Source organism: Pagrus pagrus (assembly GCF_965226575.1).
Source record: "Pagrus pagrus genome assembly, contig: HAP1_SCAFFOLD_45, whole genome shotgun sequence".
Classification (NCBI taxonomy): Eukaryota; Metazoa; Chordata; class Actinopteri; order Spariformes; family Sparidae; genus Pagrus; species Pagrus pagrus.
The window spans coordinates 302,380-322,499 of NW_028175418.1; the positions used below are offsets into that span (position 1 = coordinate 302,380).

The 20,120-nt window shown below is 42.9% G+C and overlaps 1 protein-coding gene across 1 annotated transcript; it reads left to right on the top strand.

The window, feature by feature from the left end:
• Positions 1-14,490: 14,490 nt before the first annotated feature.
• Positions 14,491-19,428, top strand: LOC311253788 (uncharacterized protein; the record flags this gene model as incomplete). Its single annotated transcript, XM_084384267.1, has 2 exons — positions 14,491-14,841; positions 18,946-19,428. The coding sequence occupies 2 exons, from the start codon at positions 14,491-14,493 to the stop codon at positions 19,426-19,428; spliced, it is 834 nt and encodes a 277-aa protein (XP_084240393.1).
• Positions 19,429-20,120: the final 692 nt, after the last annotated feature.

Consider the following 20,120-nt stretch of genomic DNA (forward strand, 5'->3'; position numbering starts at 1 on the left):
CAGAGGATTCGATCCTTTTTACTGTGGTATGTATACTATGTTCCGTGGCATGTATACTGTGGTATGTGGACTGCATGTACTGGGGTCTGTGTACTCGTACTGTGGTCTGTATGTATGCTGTATACTCGTACTGTGCTCTGCATGTATGCTGTGAACTCATACTGTGGTCTGTGAACTTGGTATTGTGTATTTGCACTGTGTACTCAGCATTCGTTCTATGCATTTCCTGCTGTGTATTTTGTGCTGTGGACTCGTACTGTGTATTTGTTGTTTGTACCGTGGTCTGCGTGTTGTCTCCTCTGTATTCGTACTGTATACTTGTTCTGTGATCTGTGTACTCATACTGTGGTCTGTATGTATGCTGTGTACTCATACTGTGTATTCCAGAGGTTCCGAGCCTTCCCAGCTGGCCTCCAGTGGGTTCCTGCCGGTTTCGCCGCCGGCTTCCAGAGGGTCCGCGCCTTCGCTGCGGGCTTCCAGAGGATTCAATCCTTTTTACTGTGGTATGTATACTATGTTCCGTGGTATGTATACTGTGGTATGTAGACTGCATGTACTGTGGTCTGTGTACTCGTACTGTGGTCTGTATGTATGCTGTATACTCGTACTGTGCTCTGCATGTATGCTGTGAACTCATACTGTGGTCTGTGAACTTGGTATTGTGTATTTGCACTGTGTACTCAACATTCGTTCTATGCATTTCCTGCTGTGTATTTTGTGCTGTGGACTCGTACTGTGTATTTGTTGTTTGTACCGTGGTCTGCGTGTTGTCTCCTCTGTATTCGTACTGTATACTTGTTCTGTGATCTGTGTACTCATACTGTGGTCTGTATTTATGCTGTGTACTCATACTGTGTATTCCAGAGGTTCCGAGCCTTCCCAGCTGGCCTCCAGTGGGTTCCTGCCGGTTTCGCCGCCGGCTTCCAGAGGGTCCGCGCCTTCGCTGCGGGCTTCCAGAGGATTCAATCCTTTTTACTGTGGTATGTATACTATGTTCCGTGGTATGTATTCTGTGGTATGTGGACTGCATGTACTGTGGTCTGTGTACTCGTACTGTGGTCTGTATGTATGCTATGTACTTGTTGTATCTACTCTGGTTAAAGGAATCACTACTCTTACTGATGTGCACAACCAATTTATTTTCTCTCTTTGAAAGTTACGGAGCACTGTGAAAACTGCAACAAAACACATTTTACATACATCACTTTCAGAAATTATTTTCCCAAACAAAACGTACACAAATGTATAGAATAATTACCGTGTGCACCTGATTAGCCAGTAGTAGACAGTTTTCTCTCGTCTTTCTCTCTTCCCCAATTCTCACTCACAACTTCCAGCTCACATCTTATGTTAGTCCGACAGGAAGTAATCTCTCACCACTATTTTAACTTAAACATTTCATACATTTCAAGTCTGACAGCAGAACCATGAATTAAACTGCATTTAGGTTTCATCATATAATAATAATAATAATAATAATAATAATAATAATTCAGAAGTCAAATGTGATATCAACCCAACTTCGGTGTTGCCATGGTAACACATAGATGCTATGGCGAGCGTCAGCTACACTCCCACCAAATTACCTTTGATTAGCACAAATGGAGATGTGAAATACACTTACACTCTTCATTAGATGATTAATGGTGATTTCTGAGTACTGTTCTGTTGTGTCCTTTAAAGGTGACTAAATGGTCTAAATGAAATGATAGTAACATGCTTTGGTTGAAAAAAACGTAGGATTAAGCACAGCAGGGTTCTTTACACACCAGTTTCACAGGCCTGCTCTAAGCGGCCGGTTTGAGTGCCTTTCCCTACTGCATGCGCCTCCCACCTCTTCCTGCCAGGAGGAAGACGTGAGGATGGCATCGCATGACCATGGCAACGAGCAATACACAACGCAAAGCAACTTTTCTGTGTCCGTGCCTGCATATAACTGATAGTAGCACAGCAGACATGTAGCAGGTGTAACCCCTGTCTCCGGCTCCAAAACAAAGTAGTGATTGCTTTACTGCAGATAACGTTTTGGTGCTCTCAGGTCTGGTCTCTCATGCCAGCAGCTAAGATTACACACTATGCCAATTACCTTACAAGTAAGCGAGTAAGGTAGCTGGCATAGTGTGGGAGGAGATACCCAGCGCGAGGGCTGGAGTATTCAAATCAGTCCGGGTCGTTAAGAGACTCAATTCCTGACTCCGATAGGAAGGTAGGAAAGTCCCGTCCGGGCATGTAGGTTCACCAGAACCCACACGCCTTGTTAAGAACAGTCTGTCAATCGCATTCAGTGACCAGCTTAGCAACTCCATCATGGACCAATTGATTCTCCTTAGTGTCTCGATTTACAGGAGTCAGCTGAGTTCTTCACACAAGTTGACATTTGTGCTTTCAATGTCAGCTATTGTTTGGGTACAATTGGTTTATTAAATCATATAATTTGAGTATTTTTGATTTGATAAATAATTGATTTGTATGTTCCCTGTAATTGGCATAATGTAGAATTCTCAAAGCTCTTTTTTGGAGTATTAGCAGGGCATGTGTGTTGCCTTTATAAGTGTGTCCCCAAACCTCTGTACAGTATTGTAGGTGTGGAGAGACTAGTGCGCAATACAACAGATAAAGTGCTTTCTGATTTAGTAGTTTTTGTGCCTTCCAAAGTATGGACACACTCCTGGCCAGCTTACTTTTTAAGTGTCTTATGTATGGCTTCCAACTTAACATGTCATCGATAATCACTCCCAGCACTTTGTTCTCACTAACCCTTTCAATATTCACTCCATTAACTTGAATGTTAATACTCTTCTTGTAGCCTTTTTTCCCATACAGCATGTATTTAGTTTTCTCTAGATTTAGTGATAGTTTATTTATATTAAACCACATATGAAGCTTGGCCATTTCATTATTGACTGTTTCCACTAATTGGTTCAAGTCATCCCCAGAACAGAAAATATTAGTATCATCTACGAATAATATTAATTTCAGAATATTGGATACTTTGCATATGTCATTTATATATAGTATAAACAGCTTTGGACCCATAACTGACCCCTGTGGGACCCCATAAACTATGTCCAAGCAAGTTATTGTGTTATCACCCATTTTAACATATTGGGATCTCTTGTGTAGGTAGCTCTTGACCCATTCCAGTACTATACCTCTAATACCATATCTCTCCAGTTTAGCTATCAAAATATCGTGGTTAATGTTGTCAAATGCTTTTTTCAGATCTATGAAAATTCCTATTGAATGTAGTTTTTGGTCAGCAGCATCAGTAATGATTTCCACAGACTCAGTTAAAGCTAGAGCAGTCGAGTGGTTTCTTCTGAATCCATATTGGCTATCGTATAGCAGATTGTGTTTGTTGATGTAGTTGTCTAGCCTATTGTTAAATAGTTTCTCTAGAGTTTTTGACAGTTGTGGCAGTATTGAGACTGGTCTGTAATTAGTAATTTCGTGTATGTCACCTTTCTTGAACAGTGGCACAACTTTTGCAACTTCATTTTGGTGGGAAATGTCCCAGTTTGAAATGACAGGTTGCAGATGTGTTAGAGGTGAAATGATTCCATCTAATACTTTCTTAATTAGCTTCATGTCGAGGTCATTGACATCAGTGGATGTTTTTGCTACGCATTTGTTGACCAGGTGTCTAATCTCTATGTCCTTCACTGGTATGAGAAACATTGTGCTGGGATTTCTGCCTCTGTCCTTATCAAAGTGGTCCCAGTGTAGGGATGAGTCAGGAATGTCCTTGGCTAGATCTGGCCCCACATTAACAAAGAAGTTGTTGAATCTTTCTGCTATGATTCTCATGTTATCTTCCTTCATGGTATTATCCTTGAAGTAGGGAGGGTAGCTAGGTTTTGTATTTTTATTCTTGATCACATCGTTTAGAGTATCCCATAGTTTTTTGGTATAGTTCCTGTTTTCTGCTAGTAGATTACTGTAGTATTCTTTCTTGTGATCATTTAGGATGCTATTTAGTTTGTTTCTATATCGTTTGTATCTCGTTTCTGACTGGTCCGTCCTTAATTTTATGTACTGTCCGTACAGGGTGTTTTTCTTCCTGCAGGCATTTAGCAATGTTTGTTAGCCATGGTTTCCCCTCCTTATTTTGATTTGTCTTTTTTTCACAGGACAGTGTCTGTTATACAGCGTTTTAAATACTTGCAAAAAGGAATCATATGCACCATTCACATCTGTTTCATTGTAAACATTGTTCCAGTTTTGCCTCAGTAGTTCATTTTTCAGTGTATTCATTCCTTCTTCAGTCCTGACCCTTCTATATGTGTTTTTGTTCAGTGTCTGTCTCACAGTGTGTTTCCAGTCATAGATGGCAAAGATTGGTAGGTGGTCACTTGTATCATTTATCAGTAGTCCTCTTATGTCATTCCCTATAATATAATATAATATAATATTAGTGAAAATATTATCGATTAGAGTAGCACTGTGTGTTGTGATCCTGCTTGGTCGTGTAATGAGAGGTTGTAAGCCCATCGTATACATCATATTAGTGAACTCATCAATCACTGTATTTTGTTTTGGGTTGAGTAAGTAAATATTTACATCACCACAGATAAAAACCCTCTTTTGGCTAGTTTCTGAGATTATTCCTCCCACACATTCATTGATATCTTCTATTTTTGAATCTGCTTACCACTATATTTCTACCTTTTGTCACAGATTTCAATTGTCACACATTCCATTAAGTGCTCAACAGCTTTAGACATATTTTGTACAGTCTCATACTTGATGTTATTGTCAATGAACAGGGCCACTCCTCCTCCACCTTTGTTTCTTCTGTTAACACAAACAAGTTTATATCCATCCAGGCAAAAATCTGTGCCTTCGTCTTCATTAATCCATGTTTCCGACACCGCAATGATGAAAGGATTTTTGAAGTGATGTTAGGTATTCCTTGATGTGGTTGAAGTTGGTCTATAGACTCCTGCTATTAAAGTGAATTAGACAGTTTCCCATCCATCTCAATGCTCTCGTTGTATTGATCTTCAGTGTAGCACTGGCATTTCTCAGTCATGTTAAAGTAGAAGTGATTATCTGGGTCAATTCCTTCATTCGGGTCTGTTAAGGTGTGGTTCACATGTTGATTTGTAATCAGCTCCTCACTTTCATGCTCAGCAATCCTCTCTGATATTTCCATCATCTTTTTAGTCTGTGTAAAAACCCTTGACCTTTGCTGTGCTGTAGTTATGGAGTGTTCGTGAGCCATACCTTAATTGTTGAATTTCTCCAGTTCGTCCTCACTCCTGATTTGTATTATTATGACTTCTTCTGCTGAAGATCCATTTGTTTTGATGTGGATTCTGCAGTTTGCCGTCCAGGTGTGGTGAATCTTGCCCCCTTTCTTCAGTTGGCGAGCTTTTCTGGCGATGTCGGCATTCTTTTTGATGAGATTCTCGTTGATGTAGACATCCGAGCCTTTGAGCTTCCTGCCCTGCTTCAGCAGTGCTGTCTTGTATTTTCTATTGGTGAATCTCAGCACGACAGCTCGCGTTCCAGACTCTTTCCTCCGGGGTAAGAGGTGACATACTTCCACATTGTTGAAATCCACATCGATGTCTTTGTCAGCCAGGAACTCAGACACCTGCTTCTCCACAGATTTGGTATCCGATTCATCAGGCTCCGACGACCGGTTGGCCGCAGTCGCAGCCGCCCTTGCGTATGTCTGATGCTTAATTTTGGTGCCAGTCACAATCACCTCATTGAGTCTTCCCTGCTGTTCCAGCTCCTCCACTCTGTTCCCCAGCTCCTTTAGCAGCTGGTCTTTTTTTGCATTCTCTTCCTGGAGCTGTTTGATTTCAGCTATCACCTTTTGGAGAGGTTCCATCTTCTTCATGATTTCGGTCATGCTTTCCTTAAGCTCCTCTCTCATCGCCGCCAGGCTTTCATTCATAGCGTCCAACATTGACTCAGCTTCGGCGCTATTCTCCGACCTGGTGTTTGTTCTAGGTTTCCCCATTTCCTCTCACTTGTCTTTTTCTCCTTTTTTCACTTTCCTTGTAGTGCAAGTTATCTCAAACTTGGCTCTGCTGCGCTCTGTTGCTGCTTGCAGCTCAGCCGCTTCAAGGGGACGTCCCTTGAAGCGGCTAATGACCACTTTTAGCTTAAAGGAGACATTTAATCAATGACTAATCTTTCCCCCTTTTAGCTTCTGAATGGGTCTTTGAACGATGGATGGCTGGTTGAGGCGTTCACCCCCTTTTCCTAACTTTCGTTCTCCAACTTGCACTGTCACTTTTTGTACCAGTCCACCATCATCTTCACGTGCTTCAACAACCTTAGCAATTTTCGATTCATTGCGAGGGACGTCCTCTTCTTTGATTACAATATCACCCACATCCATGTTACGGCTTGGCGCATGCCATCGCTGTCATAGAGCAATGTTTGATAGGTATTCCTTCCTCCATCCGTGCCAAAATTGCTCTGACAGGTATCGAACCCTTCTCCACCGTTTTTTAGTGTACAGGTCTTCCTTGATGAACTTTCCCGATGGAGGGAGTGGAACAGAAGATTTCATTGTGATCAAGCGATTTGGCGTGAGTGCCTCCAAACTTGTGGGATCACTGATGTTGTCGACAGTGAGTGGGCGGTTGTTTACAATGGACATAGCTTCATAAAGGAATGTCCTTAAGGATGTATCGTCCACCCTTCCAGCACTGCTGGCAAGGACTGTGCTCAGTACACTTCTCGCTGTCCTGATTTGGCGCTCCCAGGCGCCTCCAGCATGACTTGAGTGCGGCGTATTCATCTGGAAGTCACACTGATTGTCTGCCAGGTATGCAGCCACTCTTTCCTTATTGCGTTCTTTCAGAGCCTTTGCCATTTCCTTTCTTGCTCCCACGAAATTAGTGCCCTGGTCCGATCTAATGTGTCTAACAGTTCCACGGATAGCGACAAAGCATCGGAAGGCATTGATGAACGCATCGGTCGTCATATCCTCCAACATTTCTATATGCACTGCTCTGGAACAAAGACATGTGAAGAGGAGGCCGTACCGTTTTTGTTCCTTACGACCTTGCTTGGTATGGAAGGGACCGAAGCAGTCCATGCCACAGTAAGTGAACGGTGGTGTAGGATCAACACGGTCACTCGGTAAGTCCACCATCCGTTGTTCCTCTGGCGGTGCAAGCACCCTCCTGCACCATACACACTGCCTGATGTATTAGGCTACAGCTTTACTTCCACGCACTATCCAGTAACCATTGGCTCTTAGTCCATTGAGAGTTTGTCCTCTGCCTTGGTGTTGTATTTTATCATGATGATGTGCAATGATGAGGTTTGTGACAGCGCCATCTTTAGGAAGGATTACTGGGTGTCTCAACTCAAAAGGCGCAGATGCCTTTCTCAGTCTTCCTCCCACTCATTATACTATCTTGGAGAAACGGGTCAAGCTGAGTTGGTGGTTGCAAGGCAGCTTTCCTGATTTCTCACTGAGCATGTCCAACTCCTCCTGGAAGGCATCTTGTTGCGCAAGCTTAATGAGTCAGTGCGGCTTGCCTTCTCTCTTCCACCTTTTTAAAGGTTCCGTGGTCTTGATTCTCTTAGCCAACCGCTAGATACAAGCAATGACATTGAGCGCTGTGGTCCATCTTGAGAACCTTGACAGGTGTCCTTGGATGTCAAACTGCCTTCTGGCCTCAGTTTTCCAACCTTGGTATTGTGACTATTTTGGTTGGCGCGACTCGCTTTGCCCATGACCAAGGAGCAGTGCACTTTCTCTTTGCTCAACAACCTGATGTAAGAGCACTGGCTATATCCTTGACTGCTCGCATCAGAAAAATGATGCAGTTCTCTCTGGACCTCACCAAAGCTATCCGGTATGAAGCATCTTGGAATCTTGATCTTCTCAAGGTTGTCCAAATCCATCGTCCCACCCCATACCTCTCCGACACATCTCCTGCAGCACTCTTTTTTTCCTTCAAGGATAAATGGAGCTAGAAACCCCAAAGGGTTGTATAAAGAGGCCACGATTGAGAGAATCCCTCATCATGTCGCTGATTTCTCATCAAGTATCACCTTAAAGGAGAAGCTGTCGCTTTCAATGTTCCATCTTACACCTAGCACTCTTTGCACTGGTAAGTCATCATGGTTGAGATCAACATTTTTTATCTCCACAGCGCGTTCTGCAATGTCAATGGAATCTAGTACCTCTCGGCTATTTGAAAGGAATTGTGAAGGTGCAACTGTCCTTTAGCACACACAACTTGGGCTTCCTTCACTAACTCAATTGCCTCACCAACCGATTTCACGCTTATGAGGCCATCATCGACGTAGAAATGCTTCCTGATGAAGCTAGCTGCAGAGGGGTACTCTCTCATTTTGACTAGTGAGGTGTTTCATGCCATAATTGGCGCAGCCAGGGGAAGATGATGCTCCAAATAGGTGCACCTTCATACGGTATTCTGTGGGTTCTGAGTTTGTATCCCCGTTTTCCCACCAGAGAAACCGCAAATAGTCTCTATCTTCTTTGCTGACATGAAACCTGTGGAACATTTTTTCCACATCGCACATGACTGCAATGGGATGTTTACGGAAACGGCACAGTACAGCTGTGAGACCGTTTGTAAGATCGGGTCCTGTTAGCAGATGATCATTTAATGAGGTGCCTTTTGTACTTTGCAGAGCAGTCGAAAACCACCCGAATCTTGTCTGGTTTCCTGGGGTGGTAAACCCCTTGATGTGGGATATACCAGATTTTCCCAGGCTCTGGTTGGGTGTCTACTTTCTCTGCATCCTCATCCTTAAACGCCTTCCATAAACCTCACATAGTAGTTTTTGAACTTGGGATCCCTGTCCAGCTTCCTTTTGAGGTGCTTCAGCCGAGCCAAAGCCAGCTTCTTATTGTCTGGGCGGTGAGGACGTACCTTTAAAGGTAAGAGGCATCTCAAGGTGACCATGCTTGTTTTGCTTGATTCTTCCCTTTTAAAATCTGCAGGAAGCAAATATTCAGAAGATGGTGTTATAGGTGGTAGCTCTCTGACAGATACTCGATGACAAAGACCAGTCACCTCTTTAGCAGTCGCACGCTGTGGTGCGCGTCCCACAATGTTCCAACCAAGGTCAGTTTTAATAGCGTAGGGCTCATAGTCACCCCCAGTGATGACCTTCCTTGGAATTAGCGCTCTGGAGCAGTCACAGCCAATCAATAATCTGACACCACAGTCCTTTAATGGGGGTATCTCTTGGGCTATGTTGACCAGGTGTTTCCATTTGTTGGCTGTTTGACAAGTGGGGATATGTGCGCGGTCAAGAGGAATGAAGTCTCTCGTGTAGGCTGGAGGTAAGTTGATGGAAATGTTTGAGGAGAGACCTCTGACTTTGAGATCACATACTCTTTGACTCTGCACAATTGAATCTTTCCCCATCATGGTGGAGAGCTTTAGCTTTACTGGTTCCATTGCTGCCTTTAGCTTTTTAACACACCTCTTGATCAACAAATGTGTGACTGCTTTGTGTGTCCAGTAGGGCGTATAAAAGGGTTTCATTATCGGGAGTGTTAGGTGCTGAAATCCACACTGGCACAATCATAGATGTGCTCCCACCTTCTCATCCATTCACACAGCATGATAATGAGGATGTACTTTCTTTAACTGCACTTTGCTTTGATTCTGCTGTGAAACGATCTTCATGCAATGGAGTTGGGTGGCCCTTTCCGCATTTTCCACACATGGCTCTGTTTCTACAGTCTTTAGAATTGTGACCTTTTCTCAGACACGCAAATCACAGCTTATTTTCATGTATAATTTTTTTCTTTTCCTGCAGACATTTGTTAGCTTTTTGCATCTATGTATGGAGTGGTTTTCTCCACAGCAAATACACTTGCTTATGTTTGAGTTTTGTAGTGGGGTGCTCCATTTCTTTGATTTTCCAGCATCTTTCAACCGGATTTCATTGAGGTCTGGTTTGGATGTGGAGCTCGATGAAACTGGGGCCTTCACATTTGTTGCAAACTTATTCGCTTTTGAGCGCTTCATCTCTCTTGCTGGTGTCTCTGCAGAGTGCCTTTAAGCATGTAAGGATGACACTGGATTACATGCAATATGTGGCTTGGATAGTCACGGCCTTGATCCAGCTGCTCTGTGACGCGATTCCACCTGGATGTCACCCATTCAGGAAGCTTGACCAGCATTTTCTGGTTCTCCTCGCAGTCGTTCAGAACCTGTAAACTCTACATGGGACATGGCATTACTACATGTTTGGAGAAAATCACAGAATTCTCTCAGCTTGACACTCTTTTTCCACCGATCCTTGGCTTCTCTCTGAAAGCCCGTTGCACTGCAAAGGAATGGCCATATCTGGCGTTCGACCTATTCCATGCTTGTTGATAGGCTTCTTTGTCTTTTCTGTAGAAGCTGCCCTCAAGAAAAGATTTAGCTTCCCCTGCTATGTACTTTTGCAGGTAGAACAGCCTATCTGCAGGATTAGAGCATCGTCTTTCTATAAGAGCTTTAAAGCTTGTACTCCATTCTGTGAACTTCAAAGGATCACCTGAGAATACGGTAGGTTCTGGGGTTGGAAGGCGAGTGAGAGCTAATGACTCTTGTAATGCCTGGACTAGGGATGTCTCATTTTTTTACAGCTTGCTGTTCTTGGCCTGGGATGGAGTGAGTGAGTGGGTTTGTATCATTAACTTTGCTGCATACAGGACTGCATGATCCATCCTTTCCTTTTGTCTCTTCTTCAGTGTAAACATTTAGTTTTGCTTGAATAACATCAATGTCTCTCTGATTTTCACTTTTTTTCAACTGCTTCAATGGCAGCTTCCATATCAATTTCAGCTCTCTTTGCAGCCAACTGAGCAGCTGTTTCTGCCCTCTTAGCCGAAATGCTAGGTGACTCTGAGAGATGGTCAGAATGGTGGCAGCTGCGTGCAGTAACTCTGGAGGCTGCGGATCCATATATGGACCTAGCATAGTCATTATCAAGTAGCATGCGTAACCTTGATCTTTCTGCCTGAGCATCAAACTCATCTCCTCCTCCAGTGAGGCGTACTCATTAATTGCGGTAAGTCTGCTGTCACAGCTGAGCATGCATCAACTTTCCTCCAAATTTCTTGACTTGGTGTAGTTTGGAGTCGGATGGCATCGTACAGCTCCTTTAATTGGGAACCAAGCTTCTCAGCTCTATCCAACATATCACACATGGCGCCCTCAGAGCACTCTTGCTTCAACCTTGTACGAGTAATAATAATTTTATTTATATACCGCCTTTCATACATGAAATGCATCTCAAGGTGCTTTAAACAAATCATCAAACAATTAAAAACAGTATTAATCAACAGTCAGGCAGTAAAAATACACAGTGACAACAAAACAATAGCAGTGATAAAACAAAAAAACAATCATACAAATAAAATTAGGCCAAGTTAAAAACAAATCAAGTTAAGGAAAAAATAAAAAGATAAAAGATACCATACTCAGATCCCTAATTATATGCTCTATTAAAAAGGAATGTTTTAAGTCGATTTTTGAAAATAGAGAGTATCTGCCCCACGAATTTGAATTGGGAGTTGATTCCAGAGAAGTGGGGCCCGATAGCAAAAAGCCCTGCCTCCCATACTACTTTTTAATACTCTAGGCACAGCCAGCAAGCCTGCTTTTTGGGATCGCAGAGTCTTATTTGGGTGGTAGGGAACTATAAGGTCCTAAAGATATGAGGGTGCCTGACCATGTAGTGCTTTATATGTTAGGAGGAGAACTTTAAAATCTATTCTAGCAGTTACTGGGAGCCAGTGTAGAGAAGCCAAGACAGGAGAGATATGGTCTCTTTTTCTCGTCCCAGTCAGGACACGGGCAGCAGTGTTTTTGAACTAATTGGAGTGTCCTTAGTGACTTACTCGGACAACCCGACAATAAAGAGTTACAGTAGTCAAGTCGTGAAGTCACAAATGCATGAATTAATTTTTCAGCATCCTTTAGAGATGGAAGGGATCTGATTTTGGAAATGTTACGCAGATGAAAAAAGGCAGTTCTTGAGATTTCTTTAATGTGAGAGTCAAATGATAAATTCTGATCAAAAGTAACACCAAGATTTCTGACCGTGAGGGCTGAAGTTAAAGAGATGTCATTTAAAATAACAATATCATTGACTAGATGTTTTCTAAGATGTTTAGGACCCAGTGCAATAACTTCAGTCTTATCTGAGTTGAGCAGCAGAAAGTTACGAGTCATCCATATTTTAATATCCTGCGGACAAGCTTGAAGTTTAGAAATTTTGTTGGTTTCGTTAGGTTTAAAGTATAACTGAACATCGTCCGCATAACAATGAAAATTAATGTCATATTTTTTAATAACGCTACCAAGAGGAAGCAGATATAAAATGAATAGAATTGGACCAAGTACTGATCTTTGTGGAACGCAATAGCTCACTTTGGTGTACAAAGAGGATTCATCGTTAACATGTACAAACTGAGTTCTGTTAGATAGGTAGGATCTAAACCAGCTTAATACCTCCTTTATATTTTTCCATTTCTCATGTTACTTTAAATTTCTTATTTTGAATTAACTGTTACTCTTTCAGTTCTTGCATTTTAGGTGTTAATCGTCTTTCACGAGAGGATTTTCCTTTTTTCCTCATCTAACTCTCCTGCATCTTGCCCTTGTGACATGACATTAGACTATCACCATTTTGAGACATTTTGAACTTTCACTCAAAAGTGACACCTTAATATTTAGTTAGTACCTGAAATTAACTTTCCCAACTTGATGAAATCAAGTAATATTGAGCAGTCTTTTCGGCAAAACAATAGCAGTTATTTTTAAAGCATTCAATAGACCCCTTTTTTTTTTCTTGATTTTCAGGATCCCTTTACTCCTGTTTGTCGAGATTAAACGGTAGTTTATGTTCTATCCATCGATTTCCTGAGGCATAATAATTGCAGTCTGACCTGAGGACTCACGTTGTAGCCCGAAACTGCTCCACGGAGTGTCCGCTGAAACCTGCAGCTGCTGCTGGATGTGTAGCAACAATGCCTGTAGCTCGCTGCAGGATGAGAAACACTGCCGCCCGCCAAAACCTGTAGCTTGCTGCAGGATGAGAAGCACTGCTGCCCACCGAAAAGTGTAGCTTGCTGCAGCCTGTAGCTTGCTGCAGGATGTAAGCACTGCCACTCGTCGTAGCCGTAGTCGGATGAGAAACTCTGAAGCCTTGTGATGGATTAGGACACATTTTCACTGTATCTACTCTGGTTAAAGGAATCACGCCTCTTACTGATGTCCACAATCAATTTATTTTCTCTCTTTGAAAGTTACGGAGCACTGTGAAAACTGCAACAAACACAATTCACATACATCACTCTCAAAAATTATTTACCATACAAAACGTACACAAATATACAGAATAATTAACGTGTGTGCCTGATTAGCCAGTAGTTTCTCTCGTCTCTTTTTCTCTTCCTCAATTCTCACTCACAACTTCCGGCTCACGTCTTACATTAGTCCAACAGGAAGTAATCTCTCACCACTATTTTAACTTAAACATTTCAATAAAGTCTGATGGCAGAACCATGAATTAAACTGCATTTAGGTTTCATCATAAACTTATGTAATAATAATTTGTTTTTTGTGCTGTGTACTTGTTCTGTGGTCTGTATGTATGATGTGTACTCGTGCTGTGTATTCGTACTGTGGTCTGTATTTATGCTGTGTACTCATACTGTGTATTCCAAAGGTTCCGAGCCTTTGCCGCTGGCCTCCAGTGGGTTCCTGCCGGTTTCCAGAGGGTCCACGCCTTTGCTGCCGGCTTCCAAAGTATTCAATCCTTTTTATGTGGTATGTATACTATGTTCTGTGGTATGTGGACTGCATGTACTGTGGTCTATGTACTCGTACTGTGTATTCTTTGTTGGTACTGGGGTCTGCCTGTCTACTCTGTATTCGTACTGTGTAGTTTTTCTGTGATCTGTGTACTAGTTTTGTGGTCTGTGTACTTGTACTGTAGTCTGCGTGAATGCTGTGTACTCGTACTGTGTTTTCCAGAGGTTCCGAGCTTTCCCAGCTGGCCTCCAGTGGGTTCCTGCCAGTTTCGCCGCCGGCTTCCAGAGGATTCAATCCTTTTTTACTGTGGTATGTATACTATGTTCTGTGGTATGTGGACTGCATGTATGCTATGTATTCGTACTGTGTATTGATACTGCAGTCTGTATGTATGCTGTATACTCATACTGTGTATTCGTACTGTGGTCTGTGTGTATGCTGTGTACTCGTACTGTGTATTCCAGAGGTTCCAAGCTTTCGCCGCTGGCCTCCAGTGGGTTCCTGCCAGTTTCGCCGCTGGCCTCCAGAGGGTCTGTGTACTTGGTACTGTGTATTTGCACTGTGTACTCAGCATTCGTTCTATGTATTTCCTGCTGTGGTCTGCATGCTGTGTACTCATACTTTGGTCTGTGTATTCCAGAGGTTTCGAGCCTTCGCCACTGGCCTCCAGTGAGTTCCTACCGGCTTCCAAAGTGTCCGAGCCTCCGCTGCCAGCTTCCAGATGGTCCCTGCTTTCACCGCTGGCTTCCGGATGGTCCAAGCCCTCACCGTCGGCCCCCAGTGGGTTCCAGCCGGGTTCCAGAGGGTCCAAGCCTTCGCTGCTGGCCTCCAATGGGTTCCAGCCAGCTTTGCTGCCGGCTTCCAGAGGGTCCTAGCCTTCGCCGCTGGCCTCCAGTGGGTTCCTCCCGGCTTCGCCACCGGCTTCCAGAGGGTCTGTGACTTCGCCGCCGGCTTCAGGATGGTCCGTGCCTTTGCCGCCGGCTTCCAGAGGGTTCCTGCTGGCTTTGCCGCTGGCTTCCAGAGGGGTTCCAGCCGCCTTCACCGCAGGCTTCCAGAAGATCCTCGTACTGTGGTATGTATACTATGGTCGGTGGTATGTAGACTGTGCTATGTCTATTGTGGTCTGTAGACTGTATGTGGACTGGACTGTTCTGTATACAATTTATGTAGACTATATGTATACTTTGTATTCCTACTGTGAACTATTATGTGGACTGTTGTGTGCACTGTGGACTGTTGTGTGGACTGTTATGTATGCCGTGTGTGCACTGTGGACTGTGTGTGGACTGTTATGTATATTGTGGATTTATACCGTGGACTGTTATGTATACTTTGTATTCATACTGTGAACTATTATGTAGACTGTTGTGTGCACGGTTATGTATGCGGACTGTTGTGTATACTTTGTATTAATACTGTGGACTGTTATGTGTACCGTGGATTCATACCGTGGACTGTTATTTATATACCTTGTATTCATACCGTGGACTGTTGTGTATACTTTGTATTCATACTGTGGACTGTTATGTATAATGTGGATTTATACCGTGGACTGTTGTGTATACTTTGTATTCATACTGTGAACTATTATGTGGACTGTTGTGTGCACTGTGGACTGTTATGTATGCCATGTGTGTGGACTGTTGTGTGCACTGTTATGTATGCCATGTGTGTATACTGTGGACTATTGTGTGGACTGTTGTGTATACTGTGGACTATTGTGTGGACTGTTGTGTATACTGTGGACTATTGTGTGGACTGTTGTGTATACTGTGGACTATTGTGTGGACTGTTGTGTATACTGTGGACTATTGTGTGGACTGTTGTGTATACCGTGGACTGTTGTGTGGACTGTTGTGTATACCGTGGACTGTTGTGTATATTGTGGATTTACACCGTGGACTGTTATGTATGCCATGTATGTGCACTGTGGACTGTTGTGTATACTTTGTATTCATACTGTGGACTGTTGTGTGCACTGTGGACTATTATGTGGACTGTGTGTGGACTGTTGTGTATATTGTGGATTTATACCGTGGACTGTTATGTATACTTTGTATTCATACTGTGAACTATTATGTAGACTGTTGTGTGCACGGTTATGTATGCGGACTGTTGTGTATACTTTGTATTAATACTGTGGACTCTGTTTACACTGTGGACTGTTATGTGTACCGTGGATTCATACCGTGGACTGTTATGTATATACCTTGTATTCATACCGTGGACTGTTGTGTATACTTTGTATTCATACTGTGGACTGTTGAGTGCACTGTTGTGTATACTTTGTATTCATACTGTGAACTATTATGTGGACTGTTGTGTGCACTCTGGACTGTTATGTATGCCATGTGTGTGGACTGTGGACTATTGTGTGGACTGTTGTGTATACTGTGGACTATTGTGTGGACTGTTGTGTAAACTGTGGACTATTGTGTGGACTGTTGTGTATATTGTGGATTTATACCGTGGACTGTTATGTATGCCATGTATGTCCACTCGGGACTGTTGTGTATACTTTGTATTCATACTGTGGACTGTTGTGTGCACTGTGGACTGTGTGTGGACTGTTGTGTATACTGTGGACTATTATGTGGGCTGTTGTGTATACTGTTATGTATGCCATGTATGTGCACTGTGGACTGTTGTGTATACTTTGTATTCATACTGTGGACTGTTGTGTGCACTGTGGACTATTATGTGCACTGTTGTGTATACCTTGTATTCATACTGTGAACTATTATGTGGACTGTTGTGTGCACTGTGGACTGTTATGTATGCCGTGTGTGGACTGTTGTGTATGCCGTGTGTGGACTGTTGTGTGCACTGTTATGTATGCCATGTATGTGCACTGTGTACTGTTGTGTATACTTTGTATTCATACTGTGGACTATTATGTGGACTGTTATGTATAATGTGTTTTTATACCGTGGACTGTTGTGTGCACTGTTATGTATGCCATGTATGTGCACTGTGGACTGTTGTGTATACTTTGTATTCATACTGTGGACTGTTGTGTGCACTGTTGTGTATGCGCACTGTTGTGTATACTTTGTATTCATACTATGGACTATTATGTGGACTGTTATGTATAATGTGGATTTATACCGTAGACTGTTATGTGTATATACCTTGTATTAATACTGTGAACTATTATGTGGACTGTTGTGTGCACTGTTGTGTATACTGTGGACTATTATGTGCACTGTTGTGTATACTGTGGACTATTATGTGGACTGTTGTGTATACTGTGGACTATTATGTGGACTGTGTGTGGACTGTTGTGTGCACTGTTATGTATGCCATGTATGTGCACTGTTGTGTATACTTTATATTCATACTGTGAACTATTATGTGGACTGTTGTGTATACTTTGTATTCCTACTGTGAACTATTATGTGGACTGTTGCGTGCACTGTTATGTATGCCATGTGTGTGCACTGTGGACTATAATGTAGACTGTGTGTGGACTATTATGTGGACTGTGGACTGTTGTGTATACTGTGGACTGTGTGTGGACTGTTGTGTATATTGTGGATTTATACCGCGGACTGTTATGTAGACCGTTGTGTGCACTGTTATGTATGCCATGTATGTGCACTGTGGACTGTTGTGTATACTTTGTATTCATACTGTGGACTGTTGTGTGCACTGTGGACTATTATGTGCACTGTTGTGTATACTGTGGACTATTATGTGCACTGTTGTGTATACTGTGGACTATTATGTGGACTGTGTGTGGACTGTTGTGTGCACTGTTATGTATGCCATGTATGTGCACTGTTGTGTATACTTTGTATTAATACTGTGAACTATTATGTGGACTGTTGTGTGCACTGTTGTGTATACTTTATATTCATACTGTGAACTATTATGTGGACTGTTGTGTATACTTTGTATTCCTACTGTGAACTATTATGTGGACTGTTGCGTGCACTGTTATGTATGCCATGTGTGTGCACTGTGGACTATTATGTAGACTGTGTGTGGACTATTATGTGGACTGTGGACTGTTGTGTATACTGTGGACTGTGTGTGGACTGTTGTGTATATTGTGGATTTATACCGCGGACTGTTATGTAGACTGTTGTGTGCACTGTTATGTATGCCATGTATGTGCACTGTGGACTGTTGTGTATACTTTGTATTCATACTGTGGACTATTATGTGGACTGTGTGTGGACTGTTATGTATAATGTGGATTTATACCGTGGACTGTTATGTATATACCTTGTATTCATACTGTGGACTGTTATGAAGACTGTTGTGTGCACTGTTATGCCATGTACGTGGACTGTTGTGTATACTTTGTATTCATATTGTGGACTATTATGTGGACTGTGTGTACCGTGGATTCATATTTTGGACTGTTATTTATATACCTTGTATTCATACCGTGGACTGTTATGTATTGTGGATTTATACCGTGGACTGTTATGTGGACTGCTGTGTGCACTGTTGTGTATACTTTGTATTCATACTGTGGACTATTGTGTGGACTGTTATGTATATCGTATGTGGACTGTTATGTATACCCTGTATGTGGATTTATACCGTGGACTGTTATGTATATACCTTGTATTCATACTGTGGACTGTTATGAATACCGTGTATTCATACTATGGACTATTATGTGGACTGTGTGTACTGTGGATTCATATTGTGGACTGTTATGTATATACCTTGTATTCATACTGTGGACTGTTGTGTGCACGGTTATGTGTACCGTGTCTGTGCACTGTGGACTCTTGTGTATACCGTGGACTGTTATGTATATTGTGGATTTATACCGTGGACTGTTATGTATACTTTGTATTCATACTGTGGACTATTATGTGGACTGTATGTATTCTGTGGGCTGTTGTGTATACCGTGTATGTGGACTGTTATGTATATACCTTGTATTCATTCTGTGGACTGTTATGTATACTTTGTATTCATACTGTGGACTATTATGTGGACTGTATGTATACCGTGGACTTTTTTGTATACCGTGTATGTGCACTTCGGACTGTTTTGTATACCATGGATTTTTACTGTGGTCTGTGTGTATGCTGTATACTATGTACTGTGGTCTGTGTACTCTATTCTGTGTATTCGGTGTACATACTGTGGACTGTGTATGCGGCATTTGTACTGGGTACTCGTTCTGTGGTCTGTGTATTTCACGCTGCAGGTCGTACTTTCGTCGCCGGCTTCCAGAGGGTCCGTGTCTTGGCCGCCGGCCTCCAGTGGGTTCCAGAGAGTTCTAGCCTTGGCCGCTGGCTTCCAGAGGTTTCTAGCCGCCCTCGCCGCCGGCTTCCATTGGGTTCCAGAGAGTCCGATCATTGGCCGCCGGCTTCCAGAGGGTTCTAGCCGCCCTTGCCGCCAGCTTCCAGTGGGTTCCAGCCGCCCTTGCTGCCAGCTTCCATTGGGTTCCAGCCCCCTTCACCGCCGGCTTCCAGAGGGTCCAGGCCTTCGCCGTCGGCCTCCAGTGGGTTCCAGCTGCCTTCACCGCTGGCTCCCAGAGAGTCTGAGCCTTGGCTGCCGACCTCTAGAGGGTTCCAGCCCCCTTTCGCTGCTGGCTTCCAGAGGGTTCCAGCCACCTTCGCCTCCGGCTTCAGAGGGTCCGAGCCTTCGCCGCCGGCGGTCCGTGCCTTTACCGGGGGCTTCCAGATAGTCAAAGCCTTCGCTATTATTTCTGTTGTTTATTTCCTTTTATAGGAAAACCACACCTAATTAAGTTTGCAATCATGCTCAATCATCAATAAAGAATTTAATTGAAACTGAAATACTGGACTATGAATCTGACGGATCATCTATGGTGGGTTCGTTTCCCCACACTGGCAACAGTCTCTTCAGGATAGCCACAGTCAGCCAATCCTTCTTTTCATATCCTGTGGACTGTATACGTATACTGTGTATGTGGACTGTGTGTATACAGTTTATATATACAAAGAGTGCTGTGGGTGGGACATTTAGGGAGACTTTATAGGTATATATCATTGCTTGTATGTATTACAGTATACTATACAGTATAGTGCAGCGAGCAACATCTACAGATTAAAGTTAATTTGTTTAAAGAAGTAAAGCAACTTAGTACAAGACTTTCTGAACCTCATTGACTCTTAATATTACTCAGTCTGTATCTGACCCAACGCATGAAAAGGGACACACACTGGACCTCATATTGTCATTCGGTCTGGAGTTAAATGTCATTGAGATTGTTGACACACACATCTCTGACCACTTTGCTGTTTTATTCAATATCACACTGCCTCATCCCCCGGTTAAATTGTGCGCCACGGTGCTCCGTGTGGCTCCCTTTAGGTGCAAACGCTCTAAGCGAGTAGGAGAGCCTTGGCTTAATGA